This window comes from Oenanthe melanoleuca, chromosome 8, assembly GCF_029582105.1.
Source record: "Oenanthe melanoleuca isolate GR-GAL-2019-014 chromosome 8, OMel1.0, whole genome shotgun sequence".
Classification (NCBI taxonomy): Eukaryota; Metazoa; Chordata; class Aves; order Passeriformes; family Muscicapidae; genus Oenanthe; species Oenanthe melanoleuca.
In genome coordinates, this window is record NC_079342.1 from 6,942,277 (window position 1) to 6,962,058 (window position 19,782).

Genomic DNA, 19,782 nt, shown 5'->3' on the forward strand with positions numbered 1-19,782 from the left:
ATGCCAGCAGAGTTGAAGGTAAAGATTTGCTCTGAGTGTCACACATACATTTAACAATCTCTTAGGGCTTACTTGTCTTGTAGTTCCTGAGCAATCACAAGGTGTTTCAGATGATAATCAATTGCTTTCTCATAGTCCTGGAGCAGAGTGTAGGTGTTCCCCAGGCTGTAGCAGGCCTGTGCTTCCACAGCTCTGTCCTTCAGCTGCCGAGCCAGCTGCAGCGTCCTCCTGCGAGAGAGGGTCAGTCACCTCAGGGAGCCCAAAAACTACTGCAAGGAAAAGCTTTCAGAAGTGCACGTGCACAACTGAAAATCAGTTCTACAACTTAAACAAATTAGGGTAGCAAATCATCAGCTAATACGTTATTATCTTGTAAGCTCTTACAATCTCACACTTGTAAACTCTCCCACTCCCCTCCACTGCAACCTATTTCCACCTACTTTATTAGAGAGCAGGCTGATTCCTCAAATAGCATCTTTTAATTTACTGCTTCATTAATAGTTTGTAGGAGTTGCCCTGATAGGCTGCACTATTTGATACCAGTGTTAAAATAGCTACTTTCCCATAAGCATGGGCAGGACAGACCTTACTCACCAAGCCAGCCCAGCCCTTCTGGGCAAGAAGAATTTGAGCGCTCAGAGGGATCTGCTCAGTACTGAGGCTTTTTTCCCTAAGAACAGGCATGCTCTGAAATCCCAGTCAGATGCTAATAACACCTATATTGCATCTCTGCCAAGTTTTTACTTTCCCAAGTTCAGCAGCAACTGCTTAGTGGTGCAGAGATCAAGACAAGTCTGGCTTGAAAATACAGACTAAAGATGTACATTGATGTTGCATCCTCTCTCAGCTGGTGAGCACACCTGAGGCAACCACATCTCAGCATAGGAAAGCTACTCACATCATTCCAGAACTCACTAAGAGGTGAGACAGTAATGCCTGCTTCTAGAATAATGGGAATAAATGCCTAGCAGTAGAAAGATATCTGTCTACAGTACTGAAAAAAATCTATTTAAAGTAGTAAAAGAGTTAAAAAATAAAAAGCATTAATGCTGCCCCTCCCTTAAAATAACCAGAATACTTAAACAACAAAGGAAAATTTTCTTTGCTAACAAATGGAAATTTTTCCAAAGTATATGTTGAAGAGATGGCTGTTTCACAATGAGCTAAAGTATCAGGCACAACAGAAGTAAACTGTACAAGAGGTATAAACTGTGTTTATCAGCAGTCACTCACCTGTAATATTCAGCAGCAGTTTCAAATTCCCCCAGGAATATGTAGGCATTTCCAAGGTTGCTGTATGCTCTTCTTTCTGCTGATCTATCACCAAATTCTTTTGCAATTAGGAGACGCTTTAATATGTGAAATAACTGCATTAGTTACTGCACTGCATACTTTGTAGCATACATTTGCATGCAGAAATATATGAAAAAATTGCACTCTTCAGGTCAATAATGCTTGATAAGAGCAGCCAAACTTGAAGTTTGTGCCATTAAGATTTAAAACCTGCATTAAAAAGCTTGCAACAAGATCCAACACAACACATGTACTAAAGATCAGGAGCAACCTAATATTCTGCTAGAACATAATACATTACTAGCACATTGCTGTACCTGTTCATGGGCTAAAACTGCACTCCTGAAGTTGCCCAGAAGATAGTGTGTGTTTCCCAGATTTCCAAAGGCACGCCCTTGTGCTGCTCTGTCACCCAGCTCTGTCACTATTGACAGGTTTTCCCTGTTTTGGGGGAAAGAGAGAAGGAGAATAGTGACTTTTAAAAACTTTGGTTTTTTTTCTCACAGTCATTTGCATAATAACTTTTAGAAGTCTTACATAAAAGAAAAAGCAGAGGTCATGATAAAAATCAGTGCACTGTCCTGTTGAAAAGACCAAACTGACAGGTGCCTCAGTTCTGCAGAGAAGCATTCCACAATTTAGGTCGTGGCACTGCAAATCTCCCACATTCTAAGGAACTACATGATCCTGTCTTCCCAGTCCCCAACATTTAAAGCTACTACTTACTCATAATACTTCGCAGCTTTTTGTAAAGCATTTTTCACATCATCTGGAAGTTCCCCTGGATCATGAGTCCCAGCATTAGCTACATTTTTCCCTTTAGAGTGATACACATTTCCCAGATTATACAGTGCTCTTGCTTCTCCAACCTGAACCAGAAGTAAAAGAAGGCATTAAGATTTCATGCTTAAAAGTCTTCTGTCACAACTATTTGTACAATCCACAGATGGGGGAAAAAGATCCTTAACTACTTGTCAATACACACTCTGCCCATTCTGAACATGTTATCCCTCAATCCAACTGTTTTGCACCTACTTTTCAAAGAGTAAGATACATTCTTGAGGTCAATTACCATTAAATATTAAATTAAAAACAAACAAAACTGCCACAAAATAGGGTAATATTTAACCTGGACCTACAGTCTTCCAGGTACAAACAACTGTATTCCAGCTAATAGATTCTTACTGCCTAGAAGAAATAATTGAATATTCGCTATTTGCCTCGGAAAGGTGCACACTTCTTACAGTACCACAGGGTTCAGGAATGTGTGTTAGCACTTTACATCCAGATTCCTGCACAATTCTTACCTTATCATTAAGTTCTCTGGAAATATCCAGATGTCTCTGACAGCAAACGATAGCTTCTTCAAAATTCCCAAGTACCTTTAGGGTGTTGCCCAGATTCCCACTAGCTTTAGCTTCTCCCAGTAGATCTCCAATTGTCCTAAAATTGCAGAAATTAAGTACCCAGAAAAAAGTGTATCATTTAAACCAAGCAGATGGTCCATGTATGGTAGAGAATTACATGAATTTATGAATAGAGACCACAACCATGTAAATATATTTGTGTTAATTTTAATCTGAAACACACTCAAACATTGTTCAGTCTGTGGTTACAGGCATCTCATTCTGACAGTGCTGTTTGCCCAACTGCTGGTATTCATGGTATTGATCATCTGCTTAACTTTTTTTTTTTTAATTCACATCTTTTAGGAAGAGAATAGAGAGAAAATTCTTAAATACTATTTAGAAAGTCCAACATTACAAAGAGAGGTTTAACTGCATTTGTGTTTTACTTGAGTAAAGTCTCCTTTTACTTAGCAAGACATTTAACTGTAAGGTTTAAGGCTTACAGACTCCTCTATAGCTCAAGATACTACTTCATTTCTAGATTTTAAATGAGACTAAGGCAAGAGACTGCCACTGAACCACTCAGACTGCCATACCTGGGGGATAACACAACAAAACAAGTGCCCCAAGGCCATTGCACAGGAGCAGGGTAAAGCAGGGGGAAGAATAGATTTGTGCATAAATTGAGGTTAAGTATATTATATGCCTTTGTCTTTCATTTGATCTATACAAATCAGTAAAAGATACATAAATAGCATAAGAAAGGGATAGGGTTTTAGATTTCACAGAATAATATTATGAGTTTTACACAGATAGAGTTCTGTCTAGTAAACAAGAGAGCAGCTTAACAATACGGAGAACTAGAAACACTGAGTTACAGAAACATGAAAGGGTAAAGAATGGGTGGATTTAAAGTAGCCACTTAATTATCCAGAAACCTGGTGAGGCCTCAGTCAGTTTTAGGATTATGGTGCTAGACCAAGTATTAGCTGCCAGGTTAGAGGGCACCCAAGTGACCTGCCAGGCTCCCCAGCCCTCTGCCACTAATGTTCACTCGTTAGCCAGTATTAATAGCAGGGTTTGGCAGGACAGTGAACAGTCAGCTGCTCCTATCTACCCAAATGGGATGCTATGGAGCATAATTACCTTGCAAGAGTTAGATCATGGTGATGGTATTCCAAGGCCTTTGCATATTCATGCAGGTAGAAATAGGCATTGCCCAGCTGGCTGTAAATAGCACTCAGGGTTCGCAGATCTTCAGTTCCAACCTGAACAGCTGCTTCAAAGAAAGACACTCCAGCACGGCAATCTCCTGCCTTGCACAGGCGCTCGCCTTCCAGAGCCAGCTCCAGGCAGGAAGCCTCCATCCTGCACGGTGACAGAAAAGGCCAACATCACTCCAAATGCCACTGCCCAGCACCTGAGCTCTGAACAGGGCATTATTTTACTCAGAGGGCCTCTCTTTGTTTAGGAGAGGGAATCAGCACCACACTATAACCAATGAGTTTTGCTTTAGAGTATTACAGAAACTAAGGCTGAAATGGAAATTACAACTTCAAAGGGGATAGCCAAAATAGCATCTGAACCAACAGTTACAATTTCTTATTTTTTCAGTCTCAGAGAGGAAACCAAAACTGCTTTGTCCGTAGGCAGCACCCGAAGGGTTGAAAAACAGTTTTCACCATCTAGATAATTTCAGAAAAGTACCTAGAAATCAAGCTATTACTGACGAATACTGATTCTGACAAATAGAAGCACTTCAAATTTTTAGGGTGATGCCATAGTAACCTGCAAAATGATGCACAGGAAAAAATGAAATTAGAATATATTCTGTGTATCAAAGACTGACTAATCTTCCGCAAGTTGCCTCCTATATAATTCAATACTCCTTGGCACTTCATTTCTTAGTAGCACTGCTAGGAAAATTCTCAGTGTAAGAAAAAAAAATCTAGATTCAATTAATGACAAAATGTATGCCAATTCAAGTTACTTCACTGATATACTATTATGCCAGAACCCACTGGAATATTTTTTATTATTATGAACAAGTAATTGCGTAATTATACTGGTACAAAATACTGCAGTCATGAATGAATTTGTACAATATTACATTTTGAACATGAACAAAGAAGCTAATAGAAAACTCCAGTGGTAAGAACCACTTGTGCATTTTTGCCCCTGTCAGTTCAGGAATACAAAATATAACATTTCAGTAGGTGCTAACAATTTTATTCTGAGGGAGGCAGGGGAGAGGAAGATGAGAAAGACAACAGCTCCAGGTCTTGATCTTGAAGCAGTATGGTTCACCAGCTTTTTCAGGATATATCCATTTTAAAAAGCTTGCAAAATTGTCAGCATTTTATTTTTTTAAGATTTTTTTCAAAATAAAAACACAGTAAGAGACACTCTGTAATTTTTGAAAAAGTGCGTGCTAATACTGCCAAAAGAGTGGACAATCAAATGCTGGCTTTTGCAGAAGCTATTTTAGTGGAAACACCAGATGACACCAGTTTTGACTTGACATTAGTGATGAAGTTTTTAACATATCTGCAATATTTACATTTCTTTATTTTCTTAAATTGGAAAAAAATTGGTTATACAAACTTCTACTCAAATCTGAACAGGAAGGAAATATTTTTGAAAAATCAAATGGCTCCTAAAAGAACTAGCATTAGGATCACAAGTACAATACAAAACACAAACTACTGCCATACCTGCTGGTCTTCGACATGCCACAACTTAAGCACAGCGAGATGACTGACATGCTTAACTTCTGCAACCAAAAGCACTGCCTGCTTGGTAGCTGCTAAAGATGCTGCCAGCAAAAGATAACTCCAGCATGAAGTTCTTGCCAAGCCCAACTTCTCAGGTTGGATATCCATAATACATATTTTTAAGTTTGGAAACTCTTCTCAGAGAAGTTAAAGCATTCCTATTAGCTACAACACACCACCTGGCTCAGACATCGTGCATGTGTCGAATGCAAGACAGGAGAAGGCAGAAATGATGAAGTACAATTAAATACAAGGCAGAAATGATTACACCATCAGCAACTGAAGGTTTAAGACTTAAAACACTTCATTGGGTAATCTTAATCCTATCCAAAGAGGTTCTCTCCGGGCACCTCATGTTAACTGACACGGCCAATTAGAGTGACAGCTAGAAAATCTTAGTGCAGAGATCTGGACCATTAAACAGCCACACTCTGGATTTTTAGCTTGAGTGGCTAAAAAGAGCAGAATTTTCAGCAAAATGTGTGTGTGATGTCACAGTGAAAATGCTACACTGGACTCTGCTTCCGTAAGTGAATTTACTCCATTAAAAACAAAACAAAACAAAACAAACAAAAAAACCCCCCACAAAACTGTGATACATCAGCCACATAATCAGTGAAGAAAAGGCAGTTAGAAAAGGTAAAAGGGCAAAACCAGAGTGCGCTGCAGTATGGTAGCTCCCCTAAGAGACTGCATTCATCTAATTTCACACTACACCAAAAAATGCCAAATCAGGGAATTTGAAATACAGCCATTTGACTTTGCAACCTAGATTTGGCATAACTTATAAAAATGAAAGATGTGGGGGATCTTTCATACAACACAACTAAGAAGCAAACAGCTTATGCTCAGACTGTTGAAAATCAGCTGTTATTATATAATGTTTAAATTCAACCAGAATTACAGGAAGTAAATGAAAGTGGGAATTAATAATTGTTTGACTAAAAGAAGAATGCAAAAATTACACAACTCTAGAGAAGTTGTGTTAACAGGTTGCTAGAATCTGTACAGCAAATTAAAGCTTTAATTCCATCTGGATCCATTCTTTCTGACATACCATTTCAAAATCTAAATAAGCTATACCAATATAGAACAGAGAAAATTAAATATTTATTTCCACAGTTGCCTGCACTCATTATTTCATTCAGGTTATGTAAGAGCTATGAAATCACTCAGTTATTTTAAAAGTTTCCTAGGCTTTTCCATCGAGTACCAAAACTGGATTCAGAAGAGGTCTGGTTTTGGTTTGTATTTGGTTTTTCCTCCCCTTTGCTACTTAAAGGACTCTTATGAAAATTAACACTTTTTTTTTTTTTTTTTTTTTTTTTTTTTTTTTTTTTTTTGGGTGGGTTTTTTTAATATTTATGTAGGTGTTCTCCACCTGTCACTACTAATGGTTAAATAGCACTTTGGCAGACTAGACAGGGCCAGGTTATCAATGTTTTAGGAAGTCATTAAATAGTTACAAGGAGAATATGACATTACTTTCTCTGTTCCCTGGGCTGAACTGAATTATTTACTCAACACCCAGTGGCCTAACAAGAGATGCATTGAATCTGCAGAGAGGAGAAGAGAACAAGCCCCATTCATCTGTGCACTTCTAAAGCAATTCTGTTCCTGCTGAACAGGATAACATTCTCTGAGATATTACTTGGAAATGCTCACACAGGGCTTCATTTTGTTCTGCTGCCTAGAGCTGCCTGGACCTGTTCTCTGAAAGACTGGCTGGCATCTCCTGAATAATTTCTCATTTGTAAAACTACCTCATCCTTATCTAGCCCTCAAAGCTTTTCCTCCTGCCTGTCTCCCCAGGTTTTTTTATTCTTTTCCCCCCGTCCTTTTTTCTTCTCTGACCTTTTTCCCATTTTATTTTAAACCTTTAATATTTCTAAGAATATAAACCCTAAGCATATTGCCTCGTTTCTGTCTCCCTCCCCTCAGCTGTTCTTGTCTTACAATAAGGACAAGAAAAGTGGTTAAGAATTAAGGCAGTGGAAGAAGGCAGTAAGACTCACTGATTACTACAATCTCTAAACACAATTTAGTTTTACTCAGTTCAATCCCCGCTAAGAGGACTTTTTGCTTTTGAGGGGGAACACAGCTGTCATCAATTTGCCATGAAACATGCTGGTACAAATAGAGACAGAACAACCCCATGATATCTCTTTAGTTCAGATGCACAGCATCACAAATGCCACAGCATCCTGTGATAAAGCTGACACACCATTCCTGACTCCTGCCCTTACTCTTGGCTTCTCCATCTGAGCAGAAACCTGCACAGCAACCACTGCAAACAGCTCCACCACAGCTCCACTGCAGCACTGCTTCCATCAAACTAATGATGGTGAGGTTAGAAACAAACAACTCACACACCAAGAAACCACACTCCTGAATTCTGTGTTCTTTTGCTCCAGTCAAGATAAAATCAGTTACAACTTTTTGGTGTATGAATTTAGCATGCTAAAAGAAGCAAGTATATCTACAGATATTCACCCTACAGATCATTTATTCATACAAATGAAGTAAGCATTTTTTTTAGTCACTAAACAACAACAAAAATAATCTCCCTCCACCAGCATAAGCATTTTTATAACTGCTAAATTGATACTGATCAACTACTGTGGGGAAACCAAAACACTTGCACAGTCAGAAACAGACCCACAGTAAAGACCTTCCTTAGAGTGAGCCCCAACTTCTTTAAAATCAGTTCTAATGGAACACCAGAAGGAAGGGAAGAGCAGTCACAGCCAAAAAGCCTGGGATAATACCTGCAAGTAATTTTTTTTTTAAAACTGTAACTCCCTCTCCAGTAACTTATGATCTTTTATTTCCTGCACTAAATTTTAAACTCTAACTAAATAAAATATTTCCAAATTATGGCTATCAAAATCATCACAAAATTCCAGGTCAATATACTGAATTAATCTGCAGTTTCTCAAAGTCTTAGGAAAGTTTAGTATGTTTTTAAATTAAAAGTATTTTGCCATCATGTTTTTTAAATGGGAATCAGATTATAGCTCTTGCAGAAAAGTTTAATAAGGTCATGAATATTGTTATTGTTGCTATTTTTAATTAGTACAGAGAACTTTAGCAGACAAAACTCAGCAATTTGCAGAGGCAGCCCAACAGCTAAAAGAGGGAGCAGCTATTACCCTGCAGGCACCATACTTCACATCATTCTACCCTAAATACAAAGAAATACAGACAAGAATGTACTAGTCTGCTACCATGCAAGTTCCAATACTATACAATCATGCATACAATATAATCTGCTACATAGCAAAAGTGAATTTTCATAATTCAAAATTCAAGAAAAAAATGGGTTTAATTTTAAATTTTAATAACACTACTACCAGAGGTATCAAGCTATTTGTTGCAACTTGTTTAGCTTTTTATTATTAATAGCGCTTATTCATTTACAGCAAAATTACCAGTCTTACCTGTATCGCACGTGAAAGGAACGATCTTCACGCATGCTTACCAAAACATTATTTTCCGCCATTGAGTTACATTATCAGTAGAGAAAGAAATACTGTTCTGTAGTAGGGAAAGTGCTTTATTATGGAGAATTGTTGTCAGAGCACCATTCCAGTTAGTATATTAAGAAGCTGGGGTAAAGATATCCTAAGCTCCTGTAGAAAAACTCTTCTTTATTACTGAGGTAAGGAGGTCTCAGCCAGACACATCTCACACCTTCAGAAATGTTCGTGTTCTTTCTTTCATCTGTGGCCCTTTAAGCTCCATTCAGCCGCGGTTCTGCAAAGGGAACACAAGATGCTTGGCTTGAAGTCTCATAGTTAATAACTCATCAGCATTTGCAGCTGATGTAAAAGCAAAACACTGCTCCTACCAAGCAGGAAACGTCATTCAAGAGCTTAAAGGCAGAGCCAAAGCCTTCTACACAGACATGGTAATTCCTGTAGGCAAGTGAGAAAGCCAAAGAGGCTTAACAAAAACCAACACTCTCTCCTCTTGGAGACTTGGAAGAATTTACCCTTGTTACTATTTTCTGGCCTCATTAAGTTCCAGGCAAAAACCTTACAGGATGACAACTACAGAATGAAAGGCATAATATAGATCAGATCACAAGGTGCTTTACGTATAAACACTGCCACCAAAATCCTGATCATCAGCTGGAGGCCCACAGCAGTCAGAACTGGTGGGCACAACCCCATCTGGAAATCATCCATTCTGGAGACTGTCCCACCTGGAATATACTGTAAGCAAAGCAGGCAGCAAAGGTTTAAGCTCTATATTCACTTTTCTCTTCGCTGCTCCCAAAAGAAACGGGGGGAGTATGGGAGTTTGGACGGCACGGGGTGTTAACACTGGCTTCCTGTTCAAACATTCTGCAGCACTGTGATGTGAGCTCCAGACTGTGTTTCAAAGGGATTGCAGAAGTCAGCATGTAAATACTGGACATGTTTAGGCTGGCTAGGAAAAATTAACAGAAAAGAAACCCTGTAATCAAAATTTTACCTACTTTTAAAGATATTTTTAGTAGAGACAGTGACATATTTATGCCTCAGTACTAATATTACCTTCCTCTGCAAGTAAACATAAAGTTGTGTAATTCACAAATGCATATTTCATCAAGAGACTGCAAAGGTGTCAAAAAGACAGGAAGAGAGCTCAGATTCAGAGCTGTCATCACAAGAATATGCAAACCTGTATGTTGAATTGTCAATATAGCCCATGCCTTTTCCTCTCTTTTATCAAGCCCCAGCTGTGAAGATTCATGCTTCCCATCCTGCTCTACCTTGCCAGCAGCCCTCAAACAGGCAATCAACATTCTTCCAATTAAACAAATATTTTGCCCTTCCATGCTCATCACTAGGATTACTAGGAATCAGCCAGTGGGTGTGGGTGTATTTTTGCAATTATGAAGTGTGACACGCACAGATTACAATAGCACTGCAGCCCACACACGGGGCAGGCTGTGTTCTGGGCACTCACTCTGCCCAAGTCTGTCCAGCCTCAGCTCAGGTGGCTCATACAGGCAGATGGCCCCAAGCCACCCAGTGTACAGCAACACTCCAGCACTCCTGCTGCTCAGCAAATCCAAGGGATTTAGAAGCTCTTTTCCACAGAGGGACACACTACAAAGTAAAGTGTACTCTGGCAATCTCCACAGATCACAAAATGATCACTGTGGTGATTTGTTTGTATATTTACAGTGTAATGGTAATTAACTGAATAAAAGGTTTTTTTAAAAATAAAAAGCCAACTTTAAACAAAAAAGCCCAGTTATACTTAAAAGCACATCAGAACATCTGTGTTTATTTAAATATCAATTATTTTTAGCAGTACATTTTACATCAGATGTTTACAGCTTCACTGTATTTGAGCTACACATCTGTCCTCACAGTCTGACTGATGTCACCATCTCCCAAGAGCTGGAACCACTGCTCCTGCTTTTTGCCTCCTTACTGGCCATACAGCACATTCCTAGTCTTGGGAGGGTGATACAGACACACCCACATTGGCCAACACATCATCATCACAGATCCAACCAAAATTGCTGGGTCTGCTCTTCATAGTCAGCTTCTTCACGGGTAAGTCACTAGGATGTCAATTACGCCTTCAGCCGTGCCAAGGTGTAATCAGTAACCAAACCTAAATCACCTTAATTAGACTGGGGAATGCAAAATGCAGGGGGTGGGAGTCGAACACTTGCACAGACAGCATCTCTCAGGTGTAAACTGGCCTCGGGAGGACTGGAGTACAACAAACTCAGCCTTGCTCCTCCAACTGCTGCACCCTAACTGCTGAGAGCATCTCTGTGTAACCAAGCCTTGCCCGAGCTGGTGGTCAGAGCAGAATTGGCTCAGGGGACACAGGGCTCCAGCAGAAAAGCCTAGGGAATTAACAGACCTTAGTAGAAGTTCTACACTGTCAGCATAACCAACAGTGAAACAGGCTTTCTCCTAAACTTGCATTTTTAATTAAAATTTTACGTAGCTTGAAAAAAGTCACTTGGGGCTTACTAGGAAAAATAATCTGTATTAGTGCAATCAAGCTGCTTTAAATTTATTCTCTTCACACCTCAGAGCAATACAAAATCTCTATCCATGTTGAAGAGCTGCCTTTCAGGAAAGCATAAATAAAAAAACTGAAGTTGTATACACAACCTTAAAATGCACAATTTTACTACATACAGGAAGTCCTGGGGGTTTCTGTTATTTTGAAGTAGCAGCAAAAAGCCCACAGAGAAAAGACTGGGTCTGCTTCAGCAGAGAGTTGTTTGATACCAAACAGAAATGACCATGAGCCTTGCCACCCAAAAATCAACTGAAACAAGGCAGAGGTTGGGCAGTCAAATGTGGCAGCCACTTCACAGCCCACAATAGACAAAACGTGCACTGTATCAATGCTTTATTAGGTCAAAATGGTGAGCCTTAGTTAGGGATTACCCTGGCTACAAACAGCTAAAGGATTTTCAATTAAACCATCAATAAAAAAGTAAATTTACCTCAACTCAATGCTCTATCTAAAAAAATGTACTTATTACTGTCAGAAAGTCACTTTTCATTATTTTTTTCTATTAAATCACAGATTTATATAGAAGCTGTATGAATATCCATGGGTTTTGAATGACAAAAGTACATCTCAGCCTTCCATTAACACCCCTGCACTGAATCAGTGATACAAATGCTAAGACTGGAACAAGGCTTACTCTCTCTCAAGAAAAATTACAGAAGAAACCAAGGCTCCCACATCTTTAATACTAACCAGTATGTTTCAGGTTTCCGACAGTGATAAAACAACAGTTGCTATTTCTTTCCCCAAAACCTGTATGCAAGCTAGTAATTCTAGTTATCACAGCCTCCAGACACGTGTTTCACCTTTTAAGGCATTTTCCACTTCAGCAATGATTTGATTACACATTATAAATTTTATCTCAATAGTAGATAATGAGTTTAATCAGTTTGCAATTCTTAGTTACACTGTCTACAACAGATTTTTTCATTTAAACTTTTATTTCATTCGTATTTCTGTACAGGTGAAAATTCATCAGCAAGCAACAGAAAGCCAATGCTGTGATTTATTTGCAGTACACAGAACTAATAATCACACAATAGAGTTGGAGAAGAGGGTTTTATTCTTCTTCATCACCTCCAAACAGTACATTTTAAGGAGCTTCATTGCTCCTTTGCTCAACCCACACCTTTTTTTTGGAGTTTGTCAGATGATCAGAAGGGTTGCTTTGCTGATGCAGTCACATGGCCGGACAGCTGGCAGACCCTGAGCGGTCACTTGGGGGCTGCTGGAATATCAAACAGTTCCGCTCCTTCTGCCTTTCCCTAAAGGAGATGATCCAGTCATGCCTTCCCTCCCATCTGCTACTCCTTACAAATCTGTGGGAAAGGAGCATCTGCTAAATGAAGTCATCACCGACAGAGAGATTCTAAAGCTACTTGAGGAAAGCACAGATAAAGGCAGATCTACTGCACAAATTGCATTTCCTGAGAAAAACTAGTGACAGAGACTTCTTGTTTCAGGATTAAGACAGATTTCCCAATGGTGAACTAAGTTTGAATTTCCTTTCAGAAAGATGATACAGAATGGGTAGGAGAAAAACAGGAAAAAAAGAAAAAAACTTTGAACTGGATCATCTAAAGACAAAACAGAGCCTTGCATAGCCTGTGAATGAAGAACCACACTAGATAATAATAAAAATATACCAACAGTCCAATAACTGAAATACAAAGATTAGCTTGGCTTCAGACCTCCAAAATATAAAAGAGCATATAAATACAAATAGCACAAGGAACACTTAAAGATTTCTCTATTTTAGTCTTCAATGCTGTTCAAGGATATTTTAAAGCTTCACCTGAATTAATGAATAAGCCTACAATAAGCCACCAAAAAGCCTTAAAATTTCACTAGTATAATATTGTATTAACATAGAAAACAGCATCATCATTAGCATTTCTGCAGTAATACATATTGCCCTGTGAATGAGCCTTTAAGCAATTGTGTGCCATGCTGGGGAAAAGCTAATTTTTCCAAACCTTGAGCATAGTACAAGTGACTAGTCATGAGAGTGGATCATGCAAATACAAGAAACAACTGTACTAAGACCATTGTGGTTTTTCTTGGCTGCTTAACTTTACACTCCTCTCTGCACCATTTTTGACAGCTGTTCAACAGCAGATTAGCTGAATACACATAGAAACCACCTTCACTGATGAGGTGAATTTGAGGTTTTATTCAGGATCATGATGATGTGGAGCAATATCTGTGCTGAAATACTACCTTTGTCTCCTGATGGATTTCTCTGTTGAGCAGAAAACCCCAGAATGAACCACAGGGATTATTTTATAGGACTGGCTTAGCAGCATGCAAGCCACTTTGCAGCTCCCATCACATCCTAATGGACAGAAGAGGAAAACTGAAGTTCACAAGCAGCTCCTGAGCTGCTCCTCCCAGGTGTGACAGAGCTCGTGCTGCAGAGCCTGTATCACTGCAGAGGATGGCAAAGATTCCACCTAAACATCCTGTACAATCAGGCTCATCAGACAAGCAGCAAATAAATTAAACCACTATCTCATGTTCTTGGTTGAGATGCTTCCTCCTCCACCCCACCTATATTTACCACGCTGACTTATAAATATGGGCCCACACAAACATAAGACGCATTGCTGAATATTGCAGCCAGCCCTGAGATGGCTGGAAGGGGTGGGTATAGCACTGCCTTTAGCCCACAGGGGATGCTGACTTGTAATGCTATCAACCCACTCTGCTCTGCAGGCCTGGAATTTCACTTATAATGTTCTAATAGAAGATGGAATATGAGGGTTCCTCTCCTTTGCCCAAGCGATGTGCACAGAGTATCTCTGAGAATCACCAAATTGTAACTGAGAGCATAAGGCCAGACAGGCATTTTGTAACCAGAACTGACAGATGCAGAGCTGACTCCCTTTTGTGAACCGAAAGAAAAGAATTACTAGAGTGAGGGAGGGAAACTTGACTCCATTATCTCTGAAATTATACCATCTCCCTTTTTAGCCACTTAATGCCCAAGACTTAATGACTTCAGTAACAGAAGTACAAAAGGCGATAAAAGACCAGGAAAATACTAATAATAGAAGTTAGGAAACTCACGACAACTCTCCTCAAAAAAATTAAAATAACTGCTAAATGAGTAGTTACACAAATACTATCATTTTCTGACAAACTCCTGAGTAATCTGATTCTTTTCTTCATTTCTCTCCATAATTTCTTTCTAGTACTGTACATAAGCCCAAATCAAGAAAAGGGTTTCTCTCCAATTATTTTAAATTACTCATCAATTTACTCTATTTACCTCAATTTAATCATCAATATGACTAGAGGAAGAGAAACCTCCTAGTGACAAAGGTGCACAAATATCCCCAGAACAGTCCCAAAGAGTTCTAAGTAGGTATGCAAAATAGTTTTCTTGAAAATATTAATAACCATATATAACTATAACTATATATTACATAAAACCCTAAAACTACTTTGCAGGATATACTAGTTTATGAAGTTCTATTTGTATTTTTTTAAAACCTTTAAAAATGTCCTAGCAATGAGATACCCACCCCAAAAGACAAACCTCCCACAACAGGCATGGTGACAGGCATCAAGCGTTTCTAAGACAAATTTTGCTCTCAATGAAGTGAGGCTCTCAACACATCCACAGCTGGAAATGAAGTCATAGACTGGACAACTAGAGGAACACAGCTCGAAGGCAGAGTCCAGTATCCATTATCCAATTGCTAATCTGGCCCTGCATTATGACAGACATAGTAACAGCAGAGATATTTAATTTATCGATTTATTTCTACAAATTTTTGTTTGGGGTTTTCTTTATTTCACTGGTTGCCTAAACCAAACAGGCCCTGCTCGTGGTAGGTTCTAAACATCCATCTCCTTCATTTCACAGGTTAACTCCTCTTGGTTGCCCCTGCACTCCCACCTGTGGCTCCCAGTACTCTGTTAAGGGCAAACACAAGCCCAGGAGCCTTTCCCTCTGGTATTTCCTGTATGCACTTTCCACCTATTCTGTAGATTAGGAGGAGGATTTTTCCTCCTAATTTGTTTGTGGAGCACCTGGCTGAATGGAGTGTTTGGGGCTTTAAGTAATGCTAAAGGTCTGCAAGATGCCAAGCCTTTCAAACTCTGTATATCCTGCTTATTCCTATTTCCCTTCTTTTTACTAAGAAAACCAGTATTTAACTGGAAAACAGCCTGCTACCAAATGTACATAATTACTGCCCATAGTGCAGGTTAAAGAACCCAGTGTAGCTAACACAAGCAACCACGAGTATTTTTATTGCACAGACACTCCTGCAGACAGTTAATGTAAGCCACCTATTTAAATCCTGAATTAGGGGAATCCCATACTACGATAAAATAAGACAGGAGAACATAAAGTGCCAGTAAAATATAACTAAAGTCCTCATTATAAAATCAAGCAACTGAAAACTAATTCTACATGCAGCAAGGATACAAGAGCAGTGCAGAATAATATCAGTCAAAACAGATCAGAATTTGTCCACATATTTGATACATCAAGGTATTAGGATTCCTTATTCTTTTTTCTTTTATCAGAGCCAAACTCAACTTTATTTACAAATTGTTATTCACAGTCTGAAAACAAATACTGTGCTGCCTTCTTTCCAAAATCTCCCACAACTGAGGATAAGATTTGCATCTAAGCACTTTAAGTGCACAAATACCACAACAGACTGCAATGACAGTTCGCAATAAAGCAGTTATTTGTCATCCTTTTATTCACAGCATAAGTTGAAGTCATTCCCAATAAATGAGTAAATCAGTAACAGTTTAGTTACCAAGTTCTGAAGGTGAACCCTGTTCCTTTGGGACAATCTCATAATGCAAATGAACATATACGAGGCCTCTCCCAGGCAGCGAGACACCCAGCCACGTTCAGTTTGGGAATTGGAGCATGCTATCCAATGTGAAAGAACCTCACATAGGAAGGGTTCAGCACAAAAGGCTGCCTATTTGCACTTCAGCTGATACAGCAAGTTGATCCCAGATCTCTCCAATAAAATGTTCCACCTAGCTTAGCTCCTTCTTGGCCTATAAAATCTTTTTAAAAAGAGATCCTGGTATGGAAAAGAAAGAAGACCAACATTGTGCAAGCATCTTAAAAAGAAATGGAAGAAGTTACCTTAAGATTCTGTAAATTAAATTTAAAATAATAATAATAATCCTTAGAATCACTGGCAGTAAGACACAGTAGCAATTTAAGTGAAGCAATATAGCTGCTGTTTCAAAATTCCTAGTTGGCACTGTGGTGCTCATTCAGAGCCAAAGCAGACATTGAGCATAAAGAATCCTTACCACCCCAGCAAGGTTTTACCTGGCAGGGTGCAGATGCAGCTCTCACAGAGCCTCTGTTACACAACTGCAGTGATCCATGGCAGGTTAATGCCAGCAGCACTGCCTGGTGCATACCTGTGCCCCTCAGTTCCCAACTACAACAGCAGCCATTAACATCCTCTCTAATGAGGCCACAGCTACAGAACTTCCTGTGCTGCAGGAGGAACACTCGCAACAGTGAGAAGACCACGTGTTGGTTTTTTGTACTGTTTGCTTCCCATAGACAGGTATAGTGTATTTATAGCACATCACCTATGGAGATTTAAGGAAAACAGTATTTGTTCAGGTGCTAAGCTGTAAATTGCTTTGCATTTTCATTCCAACACTTGGGATGCAGATGCAAATCTATTCAGAATCTCCTCAATGCAGTTTCTTCCATCAGTGATGACTACTGGGCTGCAGCCCATTTTGTCCCCACTGCCAGTTTAGCCACTGTGTACAGGCATTACTACACTGAAAGAACTGGTCACAGTAGCACATCCTGTTCTCTAACAAACCAAAGACCACTAAATAAGGTCCAGGCTCCAAAGTGCTGCATGCAGGGAGCAAAATTCCTGAGAGTATACTAACATGGCAATGGGAAGAAAAATAGTGCAGCAAAAAGAAATAACGAAGAAATAAAACTGTTTTAGAGAACCTTCTTTATAAATCACATGTGGTTTATATTCCCTGTAACCCAGCTGAATGAAAGCTTTCCTTCCTATTTGTAAAAGGTTTATAATACAAAGAAGTTTTATTATATGAACAAGACCATATTTCTCAAACACTGCCAAATTTGAGTCCCAAGAGGCAACTTGACATTAATCATCTGTTCAACACTGTATGTGTTTCAGACCCTCTCTTGCCAGTCCTTCCACTTCTGCTATTCCTGTATTTTGCATTCCTAACACTGTGCTCTTCCACAAAATAATACCTTTTTTTCCTTTTTGGATACTACCACTTGTATAGCTGACTTGCTACTAAATGGCTAAAGAAAAGTTTAAGGTTTTTTTCTGGTACCTGGATGTCTCTTTACTTTTATTTGCAGGAACAGTGATAACAATAACAGGTTGATCCCTCAGCAAGTCTTAAGATGGTCGCTCACTCCTCAAATAAAACCAATTTCATTAAGACCTTAAAAGCTACTGAAACTAGGACTATAGTTACAGACTGGGCAGGACTGACTAAGTCATGGAAAGTGAAACTGATCACACAAAGGCTACAATAAACCTAGAGGACAAATGAACAAATATGTTAGCTATTAAATTTAAAATGTGGAAGATGAGGAAAAACTAAAAAATTATAAACTTAAAAAAAATTAAAATCCCCTTACATTCAGTAGTTAAAACTATGGACAAATATTTCTTTTTAGAAATAAGCTTTTCAAAACTTACTTTGACCTTTGAACCATCAATTCATGAAGTAATTCTGCACCAATGTACAAGCCTAAGTAGTTTTAAGATGTTTGAAAGAGTTACAAGAGCATTTAAACAACAGCATGCTAAATAAAGCAACTGAAAAGACCCCCATAGGTTTCTTCTAGCCCAATGAAGCTGTTTTAGGTTTCAGGTAAGTTTTCTCCCAGCCTTACACGGAAGTAACTGGAAGTAAAAAGTCCTTCCTACCAAAGAGGGATGCAGAACCACAGACCAGAAGACTTGCTAACCATTAATTAAACTAGTAAGAAGGAACACTTAGACAGGCCTACAAATTAGTTTTAACGCACTATAAATATATATAAGCAACGAATTTAGAAGGACTGTATTATGAGGAGGTCTTTTTGCTAGCTTTTCAAGGTCGAACAGAATTATCACTTAAAAAAGTGGCATAAATTTTCCACACAAAATTTAAGCAGGGACTAGAATCTCTTAACTGATCTTTTTGCGATGCAAGACTCAGCACGTTCTTCCAAATTCTGAGCTGGTTGCACAGCTCTCCATAGCAACCCAGGATACATGAGCCCTGCAGTCACTGGCAAGAATCTAACAGGAACAGCACATCAGGCTGAAAAGACTTCTAAAGCAGAAGGCCACAGCTTTAAGGTGGGGTAAAATTTGTGTCCTGGCAATCAGGTCAATAAAGGGACAGAGAGCAATTTCTGATACCTCCACTGAAAAAGGGAAAAAGCAATAGAAGGGCGGGAACTACACTAGCAAAACCTACAGTCTAGTAGATAAACGAGACTAGGTTTGGTATAATCCGAGTTTAGATATGCCATAACACAATGCCTAACTCAACCTCTCGAACAAGAGTTTAGAGCTTGTTCCCTGCCTCACTCCTCGCCTTACGCCTGCAGACCCGTTGGTTCCGGTTCTGCGACCAGCCCGTTTCACTCCCGCCCTCACGCCTTTATTTTATCGCCTCGTTAACACAGCACCAGTGCCCAAAGCCGCCCGATGCACAGCCCTGCTGGTCCCGCTCCCTTCAGAGCCTCCAGGGCGATGGCGGCACACAACCCACCCCGCCGGGCACGGCACCTCCTGCCTTTGTTCGCCAAGGGCGCTCGCCGGGAGCCGGCACAGGGCACGGGGCTCGCACCGCAGTGCCCGGAGCGGGCCGCACCGCCGCTGTACCGGCCAGCCCAGCGCGCCGCCCGGGGCCCCGCTCCGGCACCGTGCGCTCCCCGGCCCGCCGCTCACCTGTGTGCGGGCCGGCGGGGCTCCGAGGGGCGGCGGGCAGCTCCGACGGGCCCGCGCTGTGCGATCTCGGCCGGCGGGCAGCTCTGAGGGGCCGGCGCTGTGCGATCCCGGCCGGCGGGGCCGAGCGGGGCTGTGAGGGGCGGCGGGCCCCGCCCGCCCACGCGCAGCCGCTCCTCGAATCCGCCAATCGCAGCCCCGCGCGCCCGGCCCCGGGGGCGGGGCCGCCAACGGCCGGAGCGGCTGCATCATCCGCACGGGCCAATGGCGAGCGGGGCGGGGCGGGCCCAGCCAGCCCGAGCACCGCCCGGCCCCGAGCGGGAGCGGCGCCGTGCCCGCAGGAACGCGAGCGTGCCGGCTCGCTCTGCCGCCCCG

At 40.5% G+C, this 19,782-nt stretch overlaps 1 protein-coding gene across 2 annotated transcripts in view; it reads right to left on the reverse strand.

The window, feature by feature from the left end:
• The window catches only part of GPSM2 (G protein signaling modulator 2), a 26,763-nt gene extending 7,173 nt beyond the window's left edge, over nucleotides 1-19,590 (reverse strand). The window contains exons 1-8 of one of the 2 annotated variants that reach the window (XM_056497349.1): nucleotides 19,411-19,590; nucleotides 8,857-9,172; nucleotides 3,789-4,010; nucleotides 2,601-2,736; nucleotides 2,020-2,162; nucleotides 1,611-1,734; nucleotides 1,234-1,349; nucleotides 73-228 (exon numbers count right to left, since the gene is read on the reverse strand). In XM_056497349.1, coding sequence (XP_056353324.1) covers nucleotides 73-228; nucleotides 1,234-1,349; nucleotides 1,611-1,734; nucleotides 2,020-2,162; nucleotides 2,601-2,736; nucleotides 3,789-4,010; nucleotides 8,857-8,918 — 959 coding nt within the window. In that variant the 5' untranslated portion in view covers nucleotides 8,919-9,172; nucleotides 19,411-19,590. The remainder of the gene's footprint in view (nucleotides 1-72; nucleotides 229-1,233; nucleotides 1,350-1,610; nucleotides 1,735-2,019; nucleotides 2,163-2,600; nucleotides 2,737-3,788; nucleotides 4,011-8,856; nucleotides 9,173-19,410) is intronic. The other variant, XM_056497350.1, reaches the window with a different exon arrangement.
• Between the last annotated feature and the right edge of the window lie 192 nt (nucleotides 19,591-19,782).